This window comes from Salvelinus namaycush, unplaced genomic scaffold, assembly GCF_016432855.1.
Source record: "Salvelinus namaycush isolate Seneca unplaced genomic scaffold, SaNama_1.0 Scaffold15, whole genome shotgun sequence".
Taxonomy (NCBI): domain Eukaryota; kingdom Metazoa; phylum Chordata; class Actinopteri; order Salmoniformes; family Salmonidae; genus Salvelinus; species Salvelinus namaycush.
In genome coordinates, this window is record NW_024058230.1 from 501,274 (window position 1) to 522,946 (window position 21,673).

The 21,673-nt window shown below is 43.8% G+C and overlaps 1 protein-coding gene across 1 annotated transcript in view; it reads right to left on the bottom strand.

Moving 5' to 3' along the window:
- The window catches only part of hook3 (hook microtubule-tethering protein 3), a 54,174-nt gene extending 32,735 nt beyond the window's left edge, over positions 1–21,439 (bottom strand). Inside the window, exon 1 of the mRNA XM_038983175.1 lies at positions 21,093–21,439. Within this exon, the coding sequence (XP_038839103.1) occupies positions 21,093–21,149 (57 nt within the window). The 5' untranslated portion in view covers positions 21,150–21,439. The remainder of the gene's footprint in view (positions 1–21,092) is intronic.
- Positions 21,440–21,673: the final 234 nt, after the last annotated feature.

Genomic DNA, 21,673 nt, shown 5'->3' on the forward strand with positions numbered 1-21,673 from the left:
AAGCAGTGCAGATTGGCAGGGTCGTGTTTCAGAGGACACATGGCTCTCGACCTTGCGGCGATGAGACAAGACTGTAACTAACAATTGGAAATTTCCCACGAAATTGGGAAGCAAAAGGGGTAAAAAAAAAAGTCACATTTTTTAAAAATAAAATAAGAGACACAATGAATAGGGGCGAGAGCTAGGTGTCAAGTAATGATGGATACGACTTAAGGTGTTTAAGTCGTATCCATCCTTACTTGACACCTAGCTCTCGCCCCCATTCATTCCTCACATAGCCTTAAACTTGGTCACTGTACATTCCCAACTTCCTTTGCAAAAATGGAATGGAGGTCTACAAACGATTAGTTTGAGCCTTGAGGCTACTTTGACTTTCACAGGAAATGAGTGAAAGACTTTGTCCACTCCAGGGATGAGCTAGTTCTCTCTCTCCGTTGCTAACACATAAATAGTTGTCAAAGTCCTTCACATGAACCAGACCCAGCAGTGTTGCCAGTCTAAACACCCCCCACAATACTGTCAGCGCTCAGACGGAGGTGTCACGTGGTCCTGTTCATTTCCTTCACCTCCTTCAGTAGATAGCTACCACAGCCCTCTGCGGAGTCCTGGAAAAACACAGCTGTGAGTCTACTCTCCTGTCCTCTCCCACTCATTCACCCCTTCTCTCTCTCTGTCTGTCTGTCGAGTAGCAGTCTGGTTTCACAGGCTCTCTCCACTGACATGGTGTTGAAATAATGGAGGTCAAAATGAGTTTCCATCTCAGAGCATCAGGTCACGTGACGCCAGCTCACGTAATAGAGGAATGTGACTGCAGAGTAGAGCTGATAAACTCCCTGTCAATGTGCCTGTGACCTGCTTGTGGCTCGGCTGCTCTGTCAGATAGGATGTCATGGCCTGTGGTGGGAAAAGTACTCCATTTTCATACTTCAGTAAAACCAAAGTTACATTAATAGAAAATGAATCAAGTAAAAGTGAAAGTCACCCAGTAAAATACTACTTGAGTAGTATTTGGTTTTAAATATACTTAAGTATCAAAAGTAAATTAAATTAATAAAATGTACTTAAGTATCAAGAAGTAAAAGTATAAACCATATTAAGCAAACCAGACGGCATTATTTAAAAAAACAAAATATTATATTGACGGATAGCCAGGGGCACACTCCAACGCTCAGACATAATTTACAAATAAAGAACGTTTTTTAGTGAGTCCGCCAGATCAGAGGCAGTAGGGATGACCAGGGATGTTCTGTTGATAAGTGTGTAAATTCTACCATTTTCCTGTCAAATTGTAACGAGTACCTTTGGGTGTCAGCGAAAATGTATGGAGTAAAAAGTACATTATTTTATTTAGGAATGTAGTGAAGTAAAAGTTGACAAAAATATAAATAGTAAAGTACAGATACCCCAAAAAACTACTTAAGTAGTACTTTAAAGTATTTCTCCTTAAGTACTTTACACCACTGGTCATGGCAGGCCATGCTCATGTGTGATCAAGTGAAATCAAATCAAATGTTATTTATCACATGCTTGGTAAACAACAGGTGTAGACTTACAGATCCTTACCCACAATGCAGAGAGAAAAATAGAAAAATAATAACACAAGGAATAAATACACAACGAGTAATGAATGATTGGCTATAAACCAGCTGTTTGAAGCTGGTGTAGAAAAACCAAAGGTAAAAGATGCAAAAATGAAACTTAAGAACAGGAAGCACAGAAATAGGACACACAGAACAGATCTACCTCTTCTTAGACTTGCTCTCAATGAGATAGAAATATGTGTTATAGATCTGTCAATGTGAATTTGGCCAGGTCTCCCAAAAAGTTATATATTACAGCTTTAACCAAATACCCACTGGATTGATGAAAATAATCATGATGTCATTCTGCCCAATTGTGGTAGAGTTTGTCACTGACATCCAGCTTGAAGGGGTTATAAGATTGGTGGAAAGTTAGATTTAAAATGTTGACAGCCAGTAGACACTATGTTTACATTGGAGAATGTGACACATTTAAGTAGCAACGCATTTAAGTTGATTATGTTGTGCAATGATAGTTGTTTTGTTGGTGGTGAGGAAACTTGTCCAACAAGATATAGGATATATTTGTTGCCTGAAGGGGGAAAGTGTGACAGGCTTTGGTTTTTCCATTTATGTTTTGAGGTTCGGACTTTAACACGTACAGCTCGTTAGCACGTAGGACATCACCGATTTGTGTCATCTCTTTAGTCAGTTTGTCTTACACCTGTGCTGGTTTCCTTCTCGTTAGTTGGAAGGTGTTTCACCTGTGCTGGCCCAAGTACTATTTAAGAGTGGCTGGCCCAGTGCTCCTGTTGTCTGGATAGATGTGGAGAGTCAACACCTTTAGTTGTCTGGATAGATGTGGAGAGTCAACACCTTTAGTTGTCTGGATAGATGTGGAGAGTCAACACCTTTAGTTGTCTGGATAGATGTGGAGAGTCAACACCTTTAGTTGGCTGGATAGATGTGGAGAGTCAACACCTTTAGTTGTCTGGATAGATGTGGAGAGTCAACACCTTTAGTTGGCTGGATAGATGTGGAGAGTCAACACCTTTAGTTGTCTGGATAGATGTGGAGAGTCAACACCTTTAGTTGTCTGGATAGATGTGGAGAGTCAACACCTTTAGTTGTCTGGATAGATGGAGAGTCAACACCTTTAGTTGTCTGGATAGATGTGGAGAGTCAACACCTTTAGTTGTCTGGATAGATGGAGAGTCAACACCTTTAGTTGGCTGGATAGATGTGGAGAGTCAACACCTTTAGTTGGCTGGATAGATGTGGAGAGTCGACACCTTTAGTTGTCTTGATAGATGTGGAGAGTCAACACCTTTAGTTGTCTCTAGATGTGGAGAGTCGACACCTTTAGTTGTCTCTAGATGTGGAGGGTCGACACCTTTAGTTGTATTGATAGATGTGGAGAGTCAACACCTTTAGTTGGCTGGATAGATGTGGAGGGTCGACACCTTTAGTTGTCTGGATAGATGTGGAGAGTCAACACCTTTAGTTGTCTGGATAGATGTGGAGAGTCAACACCTTTAGTTGTCTGGATAGATGTGGAGAGTCAACACCTTTAGTTGTCTGGATAGATGGAGAGTCAACACCTTTAGTTGGCTGGATAGATGTGGAGAGTCAACACCTTTAGTTGGCTGGATAGATGTGGAGAGTCAACACCTTTAGTTGGCGCTCCCCATTTGATTTCTAGAAAGACAATCCGATTTCCCTGTTTTGCGGGACATTTTGGTTTGTTTGGTGTGGGGTTTTTCTTTGGTTTGCCTCTTCCTTGGCAAATTTGGTGGGCGCTCATGATAGGTGTCTTCTAGGTCCCAGTTGTTGTTGCTAGTCAACTTTCAGTGGACACCCCCATGAGTCTTTAAGTAACTCTTTGTTGTAAATTTAAAAATGTTAGTTCCCCCGTCTGTTTGAGTGCCATTTTTAGTTTAGTTAGAAAACGTAACACAGGTAAGCAAAGGCTACTTTTGTAGTTAGCATTTAAATGAGTCTTTTGGTAGACTGAGGCTTTCCCCAAGACTGTTTTCATTAGCATCATTGCTAACGGCTAAACAAAATGGTAGACATGCAGACGGGAATTCTCGTTGTCTCTTCAGAAAGTTGCAGAAAATACAAATCACTGATGCATTCTGTTCATGTCTTAAGATACACTTAAATTAATAAATAGTCAACATATTTAAAAAGGAAGGACCAAGGCACTCATCATATAATTAAAATGACTTTATTTGTATGGCTTGTTGAATAGAAAAAGTTTTTAAAAATCCGACGCATTTCGGCAGCATGGACGAAAAGTTTGTTCCTATTGAACATTCCATACAAATAAAGGCATTTTAATTAATTATATGAAGAGTGCCTTGGTCCTCTTTTCTTTCTGATGACCAATTCACCCCTTTTACCAAAGAGCACCTTCTGTCTACCAACATTTACTATTGTGTCCCTTAGTAGAGCTTCCCTTCCTCCTCTTTCTACTATTCAACATATTTAGTCGATTCCCTAAAAACTATAATAACTTATTATAGTGGGACCAGAATGAGAGTCTACCTGTTCCTGCAGTGATGATTAACCATCCTCACAACTGATCTGTAGATAAATCACCACAAAGCCTACCAGTAGCCTATGCGAATTACAGAGCCAAATGAACGGCGCTCTCACGGACTGACGAGACTGTCTGGGGCAAGTCCCGACATGTTAGGACACCTAAGAAATCATTTGGTTTACTTGTCCAGAAGTGATACCGTGGACATAACCAGGCTGAATGATTTAGGGAAAGGGCTATAGGAGATCGACTTCATTCAGTGAAACTACTCAACACTTGATGTTCAGTTGTCAATCAACGCACAGTAAATACCCTACTGTGTGCCATGACTCTGCATGGCTGGCTATGAGAAACAATAATTATGCTATTATCGTTACCACTTACATCATGCTCTGTTATTTAGCAGTCCTATGGCTCGAGGGTAGAAGCTGTTCAACAGGACCCCGTTGGTTCCAGACTTTGTAAAATCGGTGCCGTTTGGTAGCAAAGAGAACAGTATGACTTGGGTGGCTGGATTCTGACAATTTTTAGGGCTTTCCTCCGACACCGCCTGGTATAAAGGTCCTGGATGGCAGGGAGCTCGGCCCCAGTAATGTATTGTAGGCACTGCCCTCTGTAGCGCCTTGCGGTCGGATGCCAAACGGTTGCCATACCAAGCGGTGATGCAGCCGGTTAAGATGCTCTCGATGGTGCAGCAGTAGAACTTTGAAAAAATCTTTTCAACCTCCTGAGGGGTAAGAGGTGTTGTCGTGTCTTCTTCACAACTGTGTTGGTGTGTGTGGACCATGTTAATTACTTAGTGATGTGGACACCGAGGAACTCCCCTTACAGCCCTGTTGATTTAGATGGGGTGTACTCTGCCCTCCGTTTTCTGTAGTCCACGATTATCTCCTTTGTCTTGCACACGTTGAAGGAGAGGTTGTTGTCCTGACACCACACTGCCAGGTCACTGACGACCTCCCCATAGCCCGTCTCTTCATTGTTGGTGATCAGGCCTACCACAGTTGTGTTGTCAGCAAACTTAATGATGGTGTTGGAGTCGTGTGTGGTGTTGAGGGTCAGCATGGCGGATGTATTGTTGCCTACCTTCACCACCTGGGGATGGCCCGGGATCGAGTTGCAAAGGAAAGGTGTTCAGTTTAGGGTCCTTAGCTTAGTGATGAGCCCAATAAAAAATAATTATCACAAACAGTGCATTCTTAAAGTATTCAGACCCCTTCACTTTGACATTTTGTTACGCTACAGCCTTGTTCTAAAATAGATTAAATAGTTTTTTTTGCAAACTTATTAAAACAAAAATTGACCCTTTACTAATTTCTTGGTTGAAGCACCTTTGGTAGCGATTACAGCCTCAAGTCTTCCTGGGTATGACGCTACAAGCTTGGCACACCTGTATTTGGGGATGTTCTCCCATTCCTCTCTGCAGATTCTCTCAAGCTCTGTCAGGTTGGATGGGGAGCGTCGCTGCACAGCTATTTTCAGGTCTCCAGAGATGTTTGATAAGGCTCAAGTCCGGGCTCTGGCTGGGCCACTCAAGGACATTCAGAAACTTGTCACGAAGCCACTCCTGCGTTGTCTTGGTTGTGTGCCGTTGTCCTGTTGGAAGGTGAACCTTCGCCCCAGTCTGAGTCCTTAGCGCTCTGGAGCAGGTTTTCATCAAGGATCTCTTTGTACTTTGCTCCGTTCATCTTTCCCTGGAACCTGACTATTCTCCCAGTCCCTGCAGCTGCCATGCTTCACCATTGGGATGGTATTGTCCAGGTAATGAGCTGTCCCTGGTTTCCTCTAGATGTGATGCTTGGCATTCAGGCCAAAGAGTTCAATCTTGTTTTCATCAGACCAGATAATCTTGTTTCTCATGGTCTGAGAGTCCTTTAGGTGCCTTTTGGCAAACTCCAAGCGGGCTGTAATGTGCCTTTTACTGAGGAGTGGCTTCTGTCTGGCCACTACCATAAAGGTCTGATTGTTAGGGTGCTGCAGAGATGGTTGTCCTTCTGGAAGGTTCTCCCATCTCCACAGAGGAACTCTGGAGCGCTGTCAGAGTAATCATCGGGGTCTTGGTCACCTCCCTGACCAAGGCCCTTCTCCCCCGATTACTCAGTTTGGCCAGCCAGGCAGAAGAATGATGGAGGTCACGGTGTTCTTGGTGACCTTCAATGCTGCCGAAATGTGTTGTTACCCTTCCCCAGATCTGTGCCTCGACACAATCCTATCTCGCAGCTCTACGGACAATTCCTTCGACCTCATGGCTTGGTTTTTGCTCTGACATGCACTGTCAACTGTGGGACCTTATATAAACAGGTGTGTGCCTTCCCAAAACATGTCCAATCAATTGAATTTACCACAGGTGGACTCCAAGTTGTAGAAACATCAAGGATGATCAACGGAAACATGATGCACCTGAGATCAATTTCAAGACTATAAGCAAAGGGTCTGAATACTTATGTAAATAATGTATTTGTTATTATATTTAATAAATGGGCAAACATTTCTAAAAAACTGTTTTCGCTTTGTCATTATGGGGTATTGTGTGTAGATTGTTAATTATTTATTTAATCCATATTAGAATAAGGCTGTAACGTAACAAAGTGTGGACAAGGTCTGAATACACTTATTAATGAAGCCGGTGACTGTGGTAAGACTCCTTAACATTAGAGATCGAGCTCCAGCTGTTAACAAAGCGACACACCCCTCCCCCCTTCGTCTTACCCGAGGCTGCCGTCCGGTCCCGACGATGCATGGAAAAACCAGGGAGATGTATATTATCTATGTCCTTGTTCAGCCACGACTCTACGAATCAGAATATAACAGTTCTTCAGGTCCCGTTGACAGGATAGTCTCGAACGGAGCTCTTCCAGTTTGGTCTCTAGTGACAGTACGTTCGCGGTCTGGAGTAAGCAGGCCCGGGGATTAGGGGCTGGTCCGGAGTAAGCAGGGCCGGGGATTAGGGCCTGGTCCGGAGTAAGCAAGCCCGGGGATTAGGGCCTGGTCCGGAGTAAGCAGGTCCGGGGATTAGGGCCTGGTCCGGAGTAAGCAGGTCCGGGGATTAGGGCCTGGTCCGGAGTAAGCAGGTCCGGGGATTAGGGCCTGGTCCGGAGTAAGCAGGCCCGGGGATTAGGGGCTGGTCCGGAGTAAGCAGGTCCGGGGATTAGGGGCTGGTCCGGAGTAAGCAGGCCCGGGGATTAGGGGCTGGTCCGGAGTAAGCAGGCCCGGGGATTAGGGGCTGGTCCGGAGTAAGCAGGTCGGGGATTACGGCCTTGTCCGGAGTAAGCAGGCCCGGGGATTAGGGCCTTGTCCTTAGTAAACAGGCCCGGGGATTAGGGCCTTGTCCGGAGTAAACAGGCCCGGGGATTAGGGCCTGTTCCGGGGGAAAGCAGAACGTCCAGAGCTGCTGACTCATTAAATAAATCTTCATCCAGCTTGAGGTTAGTGATCTCTGTTCTGATGCTCAGTAGCTGCTTTCCATCAAGAAATAATGCCGGAGATATTATAAAAGTTAAGATCAGCGTAAAAAAAAAAATTAGCAGAATTGGTCAGGAGCCTGTAAAACAGCTGCTATCCACTGCAGCGACATCTTGTCAGGCTTAACACTGAACTCAGCAGAGGGGGTGACCAGACAAGGAGGCGCCATCTTGTCAGGCTTAACACTGAGCTCAGCAGAGGAGGTGACCAGACATGGAGGCGCCATGACCAATGCCATAATTACAGTCACATAAATACAGACACACCTCTATCCTGAAATTAATGTCTCCAAATGGTAGGTTATTCCCTAACAAGTAAAACAGTAATACCATTCAGAAGTATAATTCCCCCCCCCCCCCCCCCCCTTTGAAACTAACATTTAATCTTATAGGATTTGTTTAGGCTCTCTTGTATTAAAATATCAAACTTATAAATCGCTACTTGTTATGAGTCATGGAGTAGACACGCTAAGGTGGAATGAATATCTATAAATAGTCTACAAGACTGACCTCACCACAGAGGATAGGTTACTGGTCCGTCAGTGTCGTAAAGTATTGCTTAATGTCCTCTGTTGCAAGACTGATCTGAGCAGTGAAAACAGCACAACTTTACATGTCCCTTTTAAATGAGTTCTACTGCTGTCCAGTCAACACAGACACACTGATATAGGCCATAACCTATTGTCTACTGAGTAAGAATTAGGACTAGGTCTTACAAAAGGTGATGTTTAAAAATGTGTGTGTACGATCTACTAGTCAGAACAGGTCTACTGCGATGTATTTTCTCTGAGCTACAGGGTCCCCCTGACAGGCCCGTCCTACAGCTGTTAGCGACAGGCTCCGGGAGGGAACCCCGGTCCGGTCCGGTCGGCCAAAACAAGAACAGCTAGGTCAATAAGTAAGTCTGATGGGAACGGAATATGTATCCCGACATTGTGTTATTTGGGATGCAGTGTCATATCCTCTTTAGCGGTACTGAGGTACGGGGCTGGGGACCAAGGGGCTGAACCCAAACAGTCCTGTTAGTGTGTTACATAACTACGATTACCAGGGGAAGGAACGAATGGTTCACTCATACAGGCTGTGGCAGAGCACTTAGTTGCAGCACAGGACCACAGAACTGAAAGCTGCTCTGTGAGAGGGTAGACATTGTTGTGGTAAAAGACATGACGGAGAAGGGAAGTGGGAAAGAGAGAGAAAGAGAGAGAGAGAGTGTGTGTGTCCACAGAAAAGCACTAACAGTTGTCTCTTGCTAGTTGGGACTCCTGAAATGTTGCAGTAGAGTACAGGGAAGGGGAGGGAAAAACACATGGTGCCATGATCCCAGACTCATAGTAATGTGTTAGGATGGCACGAGACAACACAGGGCATCTCAGTGTAGGCCTAAGTATGGGAAAGGCTCAGATTACAACATGTAGAGGCCCAGTGTTATCAGGTAGAGGAGGAGGCCCAGTGTTATCAGGTAGAGGAGGAGGCCCAGTGTTATCAGGTAGAGGAGGAGGCCCAGTGTTATCAGGTAGAGGAGGAGGCCCAGTGTTATCAGGTAGAGGAGGAGGCCCAGTGTTATCAGGTAGAGGAGGTGGCCCAGTGTTATCAGGTAGAGGAGGTGGCCCAGTGTTATCAGGTAGAGGAGGTGGCCCAGTGTTATCAGGTAGAGGAGGTGGCCCAGTGTTATCAGGTAGAGGAGGTGGCCCAGTGTTATCAGGTAGAGGAGGTGGCCCAGTGTTATCAGGTAGAGGAGGAGGCCCAGTGTTATCAGGTAGAGGAGGAGGCCCAGTGTTATCAGGTAGAGGAGGTGGCCCAGTGTTATCAGGTAGAGGAGGTGGCCCAGTGTTATCAGGTAGAGGAGGAGGCCCAGTGTTATCAGGTAGAGGAGGTGGCCCAGTGTTATCAGGTAGAGGAGGTGGCCCAGTGTTATCAGGTAGAGGAGGTGGCCCAGTGTTATCAGGTAGAGGAGGTGGCCCAGTGTTATCAGGTAGAGGAGGTGGCCCAGTGTTATCAGGTAGAGGAGGTGGCCCAGTGTTATCAGGTAGAGGAGGAGGCCCAGTGTTATCAGGTAGAGGAGGAGGCCCAGTGTTATCAGGTAGAGGAGGTGGCCCAGTGTTATCAGGTAGAGGAGGTGGCCCAGTGTTATCAGGTAGAGGAGGTGGCCCAGTGTTAACAGGTAGAGGAGGTGGCCCAGTGTTATCAGGTAGAGGAGGAGGCCCAGTGTTATCAGGTAGAGGAGGAGGCCCAGTGTTATCAGGTAGAGGAGGAGACCCAGTGTTATCAGGTAGAGGAGGAGGAGGAGGCCCAGTGTTATCAGGTAGAGGAGGAGGAGGAGGCCCAGTGTTATCAGGTAGAGGAGGAGGAGGAGGCCCAGTGTTATCAGGTAGAGGAGGAGGAGGAGGCCCAGTGTTATCAGGTAGAGGAGGAGGAGGAGGCCCAGTGTTATCAGGTAGAGGAGGAGGAGGAGGCCCAGTGTTATCAGGTAGAGGAGGAGGAGGAGGCCCAGTGTTATCAGGTAGAGGAGGAGGAGGAGGCCCAGTGTTATCAGGTAGAGGAGGAGGCCCAGTGTTATCAGGTAGAGGAGGAGGCCCAGTGTTATCAGGTAGAGGAGGAGGCCCAGTGTTATCAGGTAGAGGAGGAGGCCCAGTGTTATCAGGTAGAGGAGGAGGCCCAGTGTTATCAGGTAGAGGAGGAGGCCCAGTGTTATCAGGGAAAGGAGGAGGCCCTGTGTTAAAGGGTTTAATGGTAAAGGTACCGGTGTGGGTTTCATGGTAAAGGTCACTAATCACACTACATACAGAGCTGATTCCTGATCATTTTATTGAAATAACTCACGCAATTAATTATATTATGAGGTTTGTCACTACATTTTACTCCCTAGCCCATTTCTCCATCAAAGTTTTGGGCTTGTAGGAAAAGTCTTCATACATGAGAATGACATAGGGATAGTCTTCAGACAGCGACCACTATCTACCTTTCAGGGAGAGTTGGGTTAAAAAAGCATTCCGTTTTTATTTAACTAGGCAAGTCAGTTAAGAACAAATTCTTAATTACAACGACGGCCTACCTCGGCCCAAACCCAAACCCGGACGACGCTGGAACAGTTGTGCACCTCTATGGGACTCCCAATCACGGCCGGTTGTGATACAGCCAATATCTGGGACAATAAACCGATAGTTATCGACACCGACCATATCGATCACTTATCACAGGCATTTTGCTGATGTCGTTCATTACGATAAGTAGCCTATATTAGAGATATGTGAAGTTTGAAATGAAATATTTGCTAATATGGGTTATAAACTTAATGTTATCGCATCAATTCAGGCAATTTATTGCCCAGCTCGAACTGATACTGTATACTGCTTGTTGGGGTTGGCATGAGGGGTCCATAGGTCACTTTCGACAATTTTGGGGGGGGGATTCCTCAGGTCTAACTCATTGGTAGGAAGAAGTTTGGTCCAAATCGGATGTTGGGTACTATATTCATTGAATACTATCTGAATCCTATAATTTGGGCGCAATCAGTCCGTAGACTAATTTCTCAGTGATCAAATTATATTTAAACAAAATAATGTTTCAGGAATTATAAATAATTTTGGTTACTAACTACAGAAACAAATTCAAAACAAATCAGATGGTGGGTGACAAAATCCTCTTTTTTGTGCTTTTTGAAGTGGAATGACCAAAGTGGAACATAAAGGCCCCAAACAGGTAGGCCTAATACCCCTGGTGAAGTCAACGACAGACTATTAAAATTGCAGGTGAGTGTAAGTGATGAAGGATAACACTGTCAGACACAGAGTTGCTTGGCTGCCCTTGAAAGCGGTCTGGTCCTGGTCATGCCCTGACTCTGATATGGGTCTCAGTTCTTCTTGCCCAGTTCCACCCCTCCAGTTCCTGTCTTTTCTCTGCTCCATTCAAGTTCCACCCCTCCAGTTCCTGTCTTTTCTCCATTCCAGTTCCACCCCTCCAGTTCCTGTCTTTTCTCTGCTCCATTCCAGTTCCACCCCTCCAGTTCCTGTCTTTTCTCTCCATTCCAGTTCCACCCCTCCAGCTCCTGTCTTTTCTCTGCTCCATTCCAGTTCCACCCCTTCAGTTCCTGTCTTTTCTCTCCATTCCAGTTCCACCCCTCCAGTTCCTGTATTTTCTCTGCTCCATTCCAGTTCTACCCCTCCAGTTCCTGTCTTTTCTCTCCATTCCAGTTCCACCCCTCCAGTTCCTGTCTTTTCTCTCCATTCCAGTTCCACCCCTCCAGTTCCTGTATTTTCTCTGCTCCATTCCAGTTCCACCCCTCCAGTTCCTGTATTTTCTCTGCTACATTCCAGTTCTACCCCTCCAGTTCCTGTCTTTTCTCTCCATTCCAGTTCCACCCCTCCAGTTCCTGTCTTTTCTCTGCTTCATTCCAGTTCCACCCCTCCAGCTCCTGTCTTTTATCTGCTCCATTCCAGTTCCACCCCTCCAGCTCCTGTCTTTTATCTGCTCCATTCCAGTTCCACCCCTCCAGCTCCTGTCTTTTATCTGCTCCATTCCAGTTCCACTCCTCCAGCTCCTGTATTTTCTCTGCTCCATTCCAGTTCCACCCCTCCAGTTCCTGTCTTTTCTCTCCATTCCAGTTCCACCCCTCCAGTTCCTGTCTTTTCTCTGCTTCATTCCATTCCATTCAAAAATCTAAAATAACAGTCAGTATCTGGTGTGGCCACCAGCTGCATTAAGTACTGCAGTGCAACTCCTCCTCATGGACTACACCAGATTTGCCAGTTCTTGCTGTGAGATGGTAGAAGAGTGGGGTAACAAGGCACCTGCAAGTTCCCAGACATTTCTGTGGGCCGTAGCCCTCACCCTCCGATCCAACAGGTCCCAGACGTGCTCAATGGGATTGAGATTCAGGCTCTTCGCTGGCCATGGCAGAACACTGACATTCCTGTCTTGCAGGAAATCACGCACAGAACGAGCAGTATGGCTGGTTACATTGTCATGCTGGAGGGTCGTGTGAGGATGAGCCTGCAGGAAGGCTACCACATGCGGGAGGAGGATGTCTTCCCTGTAACGCACAGCGTTGAGATTGAGCTTGTTGTCATTGCAGGCAGTCTGATGATGCTGTGACACACCACCCCAGACCATGATGGACCCTCCACCTCCAAATCGATCCCGCTCCAGAGTACAGGCCTCGGTGTAACGCTCATTCCTTCGTCGATAAATGCGAATCCGACCATCACCCCTAGTGAGAGAAAGCCGCGACTATTCAGTGAAGAGCACTTTTTGCCAGTCCTGTCTGGTCCAGTGACGATGGGTTTGTGCCCATAGGCGACGTTGTTGCCGGTGATGTCTGGTGAGGACCTGCCTTACAACAGGCCTACAAGCCCTCAGTCCAGCCTCTCTCAGCCTATTGCGGATAGTCTGAGCACTGATGAAGGGATTGTGCGTTCCTGGTGTAACTTGGGCAGTTATTGTCATCCTGTACCTGTCCCACAGGTGTGACGTTCGGATGTACCGATCCTGTGCAGGTGTTGTTACACGTGGTCTGCCACTGCGAGGATGATCAGCTGTCCGTCCTGTCTCCCTGTAGCGCCGTCTTAGGCGTCTCACAGTACGGACATTGCAATTTATTGCCCTGGCCACATCTGCTGTCCAGATGCCTCCTTGCAGCATGCCTAAGGCACGTTCACACAGATGAGCAGGAACCCTGAGCATCTTTCTTTTGGTGTTTTTCAGAGTCAGTAGAAAGTCCTCTTTAGTGTCCTAAGTTTTCATAACTGTGATCTTAATTGCCTACCGCCTGTAAGCTGTTAGTGTCTTAACTGTTTCTGGTTCATTGAACAAGCATGGGAAACAGTGTTTAAACCCTTTACAATGAAGATCTGTGAAGTTATTTGGATTTTTACGATTTATCTCTGAAAGACAGAGTCCTGAAAAAGGGATGTTTCTTTTTTTGCTGTGTTAGTTGTATTACATTATGCAAATGAACCAATAGACTGAAATATGACGGTCAATTGAATTTGCATTAACTGGTATTTACAACAATGAATAAAAGCATTTTTTCTTCTTCAGGTCATTTTTATCCGTTTTAAACAGCTTTTCATTACCGGCCAAAAGCCGGCAATTGCTGGCTAACAGAAACCCTGCTGTGGATTAGCATAGAGGCAATGGTTGACCGCCAGCTGGTTAGACAACCCATTAGAGTACATGTTGACAAAATTGGTGTGGGGTTTTACATTTTGCCCTCGCATGCTGCAGAGGCCAAGGGTAAACCAGACAATACTAGTCAGCATAGGAGACCACACCACCTCATAAGCAATGTCCTCTCCAAGAAACATAGACTGGTACAAGGCTCATCCGCCATCTTATGGTAACGTACTCCGATCAAATCCTAATTCATCTGCTAATCTCATTCAGATTATTGTATAACCTCTAAACCCCTGGCTGTGGTACTCAAGGAGCTCGTTTTTAACATAGACATATTCAGTTGTTTGAAAATGACTGATCTCTTTTTGTTTTAATTCAGGTTCCATTTTTCACATCTGTTTGTAGTATGTTTAGTTCTCCTCACCTCTAAATGAGCTGCACCAGGCAGAGCCTCATTGTCATCTGAGAGAAAGCTAAAATGAGGAAATCCTCCACACCCACATACAATTCTAAATGAAAGGAAACAGATGGGTGGAGTGGAGGAAAAACTGAACTCCCAGGGAAAAAATGTTACCAAAAATATAGCTGCAAGCAGCAATGAACGGGGTTCACAGGATGACACAAAGGACAAGATCAGTTGGATAACAAAGCAAGCACTCCATGTAACAACAATGTTAATTTATATGCAATCAGTGAAAGCATTACCATGTTTATCTCTCAATAACACAAATATGACGCAAGTGAAGTTTAGTCTAGTGCTGTAGGTAGCGTTTCACGGCATACCCGAAAAGTGTCTACAACATTAATATCTTAAAAGTCAGAACATGTAACAAAGTTCCCGGTAAGTTGTATTTGATATTAAGAGAATGGTCTCTTGGGAAACATTACTTACAAATCACAGGAACATTGATATGAAAATGATATGAAAATGTTATTTAAGAGTTCAGTACAATTGCCATGCTGGTGCCTTCAGAAAATATTCATACACCTTGACTTATTACATATTTTACAACTTGAATTCAAAATGGAATAATCATTCTCTCTCTCACCCATCTACACACAATAACAAAGCGAACACGTTTAGAAAATGTAGCAACATTTAATGAAATACATAATTAACTTCACACCGCTGAGTCAATACATCTCCTTTGTTACACCTTTGTTAGAATCTGCAACGATCCTTGACCTCCTGACGGGACACCCCCAGGCGGTGAGGGTAGGCAACAACCCATCTGCCACGCTGACCTCAGAACAGAGGCCCCTCAGGGGTGCGTGCTTAGTCCCCTCCTGTACTCCCTATTCAACCACAACTGCGTGGCCACGCATGACTTCAACACCATCATTAAGTTTGCAGACGACACGACAGTGGTAGGCCTGATCACCGATGACGATGAGACAGCCTATGAGGATGTAAAAGACCTGGCAGTGTGTTGTCAGGACAACAACCTCTCCCTCAACAAGCCAAAGGAGTTGATTGAGGACTATAGAAAACGGTGGGCCAAATCTCCCCCATTCACATCGACAGGGCTTTAGTGGAGCGGGTCGAGAGCAGGGGGGGGAAGACGATCCCCATTTCGTTTAAAACGTTCAACACCGCTAACTTAACTTTTTATTTAAGGTCAAACAGGGCAAGGGATGAGGGTGTAAGTGAGACTGTTAGAGTCCTGCACGGGTATACATTTCAAGCTCACACCAGCTAAATTCAGGCCGTACCCTACACAGGCCCGATTGCTTCTGCCAAATTTAAAGCCTGGCCCGAAACAACTTCCTCCGTTAGTAAATCCATGAGCCGCTCCTCTCTGTCCATCACTCACTCCCTGGGTACAGGCAGCTCGCTCTGCATGCACTCTGCTCATGGAGCTTCAGAGTAAGTGAGTATCCATAGCAATGGCTTCGCTTGGCCTGCTTTACTCAATGAAAACAGAGAGCAGTTAGCTACTTTTCATTACTCTAAACTTGAAACATTATTTTTTTTTAAATATCTCTCATCTCTTATATTTGGCAGGTTTGAAGCACTTCTAACACCATGTTATGATCTTAGTAAGATATGACTGTACTGTGTGTGGCAGAACAGTTTCAAAATGTAAGTGATACATTTTGTGACACTCGAACCCGTACCCTAGTTATTGATGAAAGAAAGTCCCTACCCGGCCCTAACCCGGGACCCATCGGGCTGGGTCGGGTAGCAGAGCTCTAAAGACTGCTTACAACTGCGCACCCTATAGGCCAATCACTGCCATGCTTTTTGACCAAATTACTCCGTTTCTGTGTACTCAATTTCTTTTTATTTTTTATTTAAAAAAGCTGGGCAAATAATTTGAGCATTTCAACCATGTCAAGAAAAAAAAAAAATATATATATATATATAGCTGCAAGCAGCAATGCTGGGTTTCAGTTGTGGGACTACTGTGACACCATTGGACACATCACCCTAGGATAAGCTACTTCCGTACTGCTTACCACGCTTGCCAAATATCAGAACTCGGAATCAAACTGATCATGCAATATGCATATTGGACAATTTTTTTATGAAGTGTGCTGGACCCATCAGCACCATCTATGGATCCACATATTCAACCACCATGTTTTCCAGGACTCTAGCTCAAACAATATGGCTGCTATGAGCCAATAAGTTGCATGAATGACTTTCTGTCCAACACTGTATTTTACGATATACCAGTATTGATGCATGGACAGGTTTGGGTTTTTAACTTTACCTTCTATAACGGTATTTGAATGTTTGGTTTGTTAAAATGTGATACGCATTGAGAAATGTCCATTTTTATAGTTTACTTCGCTACTTGAGTCATCTCTCTCTCTCCATGCCGCTTGCCACACAGACCTAGCCCCGCCCCTCAAGGAGCGCATTGGTTGTCCCTCGACCACGAGCTACTTGCATTCAGTCTGCCTGGTCAACGCAGCACATGCAACAATGATCATGACAATAATGCGGTTTTCACTTTGCTTCTTAATATAAATCCACTAGCAGTTTGTGTTTCTTACATCTGCAAACAGATCATTTGTATTTTCTTTGTAAGTTGGGCCTAAAGCTTGTTAGCCGCAAATGCTAATCGCTAATGGTAATAAATATGCTGAGTCTAAGCAATTGTAACTAGCTATAAAGCCTGATAATACCAGTGATGACGTGGGTCTACATCTCCATGTTGTTTGTGCAACAGAATCTTCTAAATCAGGAGAGGAATAAGTGAAGCAAGAATATGGTAGCTACATGAAGTAGATGTAGCCAAAGATTATAGGGCCCCCTCGGAAACACTTGTCAACACTTTGGTTCCTACCCTGTCACAATAACTCCTCCCTGGCATTTTCATTTGTTGTCATGTCAAACACTGTATTCAGTGCCCACTATTATGTTCTAACTATAGAATTTGAACAATCATCATTCTATTTCCATGATTCCAACAGTCAAATCGCAATTGCAACATTTGGTTAAAAATAAGACCTAGATTGTTTGCCCATATCGTGCAGCTCTACGTGGCAGTGTGGAAATTATCTCAAATGAGTGCAGGAAATGCAAAAATTTATAAAAATGCTGAAAATAATTTTTGGTAAAATTGAACATTATTTTTTATTTGATTTAACTAGGCAAGTCAGTTAACTTCTTCGGGGTAGGGGGCAGCATTTTCACTTTTGGATAAATAGCATGCCCAAATTCAACTGCCTGCTACTCATCCCCAGAATAGAAGATATGCATGTTATTAGTAGATGTGGATAGAAAACACTCTGAAGTTTCTAAAACTGTTTGAATCATGTCTGTGAGTATAACAGAACTTATGTAGCAGGCAAAACCCCGAGAACAAACTATTTTTTTTTTTTTTTTAGGTCACTGTCTTTTCAATTATATTTCATTGAGAAACCAGATTTCTAAGGGACTTGTTTGTAGTTCCTACAGCTTCCACTGGATGTCACCAGTCCTTAGAAATTGGTTGAGGTTTTTCCTTTGTGTAATGAAGAAGTACGGCCATCTTGAATGACAGTCACATGAAGTGGATTGTTTGAGAGAGGGACATTACCAGAAAAGTTGCGTCAGTTTGTTTTCTTTTTGTATTGAACACAGATCATCCCGTCTTCAATTTGATCGATTATTAACATTTAAAAATACCTAACGTTGTATTACAAAAGTAGTTTGAAATGTTTTGGTAAAGTTTACATGTAACTTTTGAGATATTTTGTAGTGACGTTGCGCAAGTTGGAAGCTGTGTTTTTCTGGATGAAACGCGCCAAATAAATTGACATTTTGGATATATATCGACGGAATTAATCGAACAAAAGGACCATTTGTGATGTTTATGGGACATATTGGAGTGCCAACAAAAGAAGTTCGTCAAAGGTAAGGCATGAATTGTGTTTTTATTTCTGCGTTTTGTGTCGTGCCTGCAGTGTTGAAATATGCTACTCTCTTTGTTTACTGTTGTGCTATCATCAGATAATAGCATCTTATGCTTTCGCGGAAAAGCCTTTTTGAAATCTGACATGTTGGCTGGAATCACAACGATTGTAGTTTTAATTTGGTAACTTACATGTGTGATTTAACGAAAGTTTGATTTTTATAGAATTTTATTTGAATTTGGCGCTCTGCATTTTCCCTGGCTATTGGCCAGGTGGGACGATTGCGTCCCACCTACCCCAGAGAGGTTAAGAACAAATTCTTATTTACAATGACAGCCTACACCGGCCAAACCCGGACAACGCTGGGCCAATTGTGCGCCACCCTATGGGACTCCCAATCGTGGCCGGTTGTGATACAGCCTGGATTCGAACAAGGGTGTCTGTAGTGACATGTCTTGCACTGAGATGCAGTGCTTTAGACCGCTGCGCGAATCGGGAGCCCCCGAAAAATACCCATTGAAATCATTTAGAATGTATGCCTTGCCACCCTAGAGTCACGCACTACTCATAAAGAAAAATGTAGAACTTTGATTATTCAAAAACATTAAATATCAAATACCGTCATACCGTCCAATTTAAAAAAAATACCCTGATATATTTTGGACACATTAGCCCAGCCCTACCATGCAGCCAAACTTAGCGATACTTTACAGGTTAACTAGGCTCATATCCCTGAGCATGTGTGCCAAATTTCATCACTCAAACACATCAAGAGATATAAACAGCTTGTTATAGCATCACAGTGTGATCGATCTGAATGTGCGTACATATGTTGAGTATTGACTGTGTTTGGAACATGTGTACCAAATTTTGTTACAATATGAATATCCTTGCCTGATTTATATGTATTTATGTGCCAGACCACACCCATGTGAAGGCTTATTGGTCAATAGTGGCCATGTTGTTTTAGGTTCTCATTTGGAAAATATTGAGTTGGGAGAACCTTTTCCGTAGATGCCACATATCAAGTTTCGTGCAGACCGGTCATTTGGTAACAGAGGAGTAGCGTTTTAAGTGCTTATCACAAAATTCTGAATGGTGGAAAATCCATCATGGCAGCAGACCTTACGGGTCCTTGAGGCAAATGTGTTCCTTGTGAGGATTGTGACCCATGTACCCAAATTTCATGACTCTAGGTCAAATGTGGTGAGGGTTGTGACCTATCAAAGTTAGCATTTTCAATCTATTATGGTGCCACGATGTGGCTAATTGGCATGATAGGGTGTGGTCCTTGGCCCTTTACCATCATGCCAAGTTACACCCTCATGGGCCTTACCATCTTACAGGAATGTGCATGTTAATGTCCTTGTGAGAAGAACCGGTTTATTAATAACGAACGGCAACAAATACAATACATCCAGAGTTGCTGCTGAACCCCTATTAATAATCATTCAGAACAATAGACTGCAGTTCATTTAGGGAGATTACATAGTTTGTCAAATTACTGTCCATTTATTGCCCAGTTGTCCCAATAAGGAAAATACAACTTGGTATGAGTGTGCTCAAAACAATGGCATTAGGCCCGGTTCCCTTGACACCAGTTTCCTGCAGAGGAGGACTTTTTGAGAATATTTGAGTAAACCCACACTTTCCAGGGTTCAGGCTTCAGCGACATGGCCTAGGCTACTGTGTGTATACTCACAATGCTTGCTGACAGAGGGAAACAATGTTCTCTTGTTGACTGTGTGAGTGGTGGGCATGCTTCAGTATATTTTAGCAACAATGCTAAACAGCTATGTGAGGAATGTGAGCCAACTATATTACTTCCAGGGAAGGGAGCAGGAGCAACTAGATCGATCTTTCTTTAAGACATAAACCTTAACTGGCGGGCTATCTTCTCAATATGAATGCATTTGAACTACTGTCTGTGGCTCGCTAGCTTTGGACCAGTAACATACAATGCACTTTTTTTAAACTTAGCTATTAATGGAATAAATAAATCACACCCAAATCATCATGATCAGTTTAGGATTGATGGTGTGGTAGAAACATTTGAAAACTCCCCAATATCAAGAGACGTCACAATCACAGTGTCACAGTGTGCTCAATGTCACAATCTCAGAGACAGATAACCCCAGCCATGATGACTTAGAAGAGGATGTTTGTACCTGCTTCATCCAGATAAAAATATTAATTAAAACTAGCTAACTAAGCCATATTAGGCTACGCAATCTACATTTTGGTAAGTCAACAACTTTCAATACAACACCGGAACTTTCAATAGACCTGTGTCTACAGTGCCACTGTACACATTCCATCCCTTTGAATCCCTTTGACACATCTGGACCCACTCACTGTTGTTGTGACCAGTATTTGTCAACCTTTTTGTTATGATAGCTGGACAGAAGGTCAAATAGAAAGCAAAGGTCTCTGTCAACTTCCAAATAAATATTACATTTCAGTAATTAGCCACATGACAACCTGCTGTTAGGAAATTCATGATTGATGGATTGAGTGAGACAGAATCTCAGCCACAGGATCATTTAGAAGAGGGCTCCTTAGAGAAGGACGCATGTACAGTATTGATGTGTACAACTTGTCTATCCATGGCGGGGGTATCCTTCAACATCTCTGATTAACGTATGTGAACTAGCTACTAGAGTTTTATGTTGTCTGGTTGTTAAAATACTGATAGCTAATTGTCTACCATAGTTAAGGTACTTAACTTAAACAGCTGGCTATATGACTACTGCTTGAGGATGATGAGAGTTTAAAACGTATATCGTTTTAAACTCTTGATGACAGCGTTTTAAACTCTGTCATCATCCTCAAGCAGTAGTCATATAGCCAGCTGTTAAACTATGCTAGTTATCTTGGGTAGACAATTAGCTAACGTTAGTTATCAGTATTTTAACAATCAGACAAGATAAAACTCTAGTAGCTAGTTTACATATATATACACCACAGATAGGTAACGCGTTGGCTTCCATAACTTTCCTAGGTTTGGTAGACTTGATTTTAGCGCTAGCTAAAGCCAGACAACGTAAACCTACTACATTTAGTCTACAACCGTTCATTAAACCGAGATAATTAATTTATACGTACCCATGTCAAAAGGCTCTCGCACAGTTCAACTCGATCCACAGAATCCAAGGTACTCATCGTACTGTAGGTAGCTAGTCCAATTAATCCACGTTGATCGCCCTTCTTTATCTGAAAATGGCTAGCCAGCCAGCTATCGAGATGAAATCAACAAGACCGACACGTCTGATCAACTGGATGACCAAAACGAGGAATTATTATTTGTAAAAAGCTAGCTAACCGGTTTTCCCGACAGAACGGATACGGTCCCACGCTGTTTTCACTTGCATTAATGCATACAACGTCGAAAGTAAATGTTATTTAATCATAAACAGAGACGCTAAAACACACATCTACCGGTCACCCCTCTGTCAAGCTTTTTCCAACCAGCTGGGATGGTCGTCACTAGTTACCACCGCCACAAAGTCCTCAACTCTGCCTATTTCTACAATTTATCTTCTTAAAATCAGATTTTAAACCTAACATTAACCACGTTGATAAGCCTAACCCTGAATTAAGACCAAAAAGCTCATTTTTGTATTCAGACTTTTTTTTAACGATATAACACATTTTGACTTTGTGACTGTATTATCTAGTGGAAACCA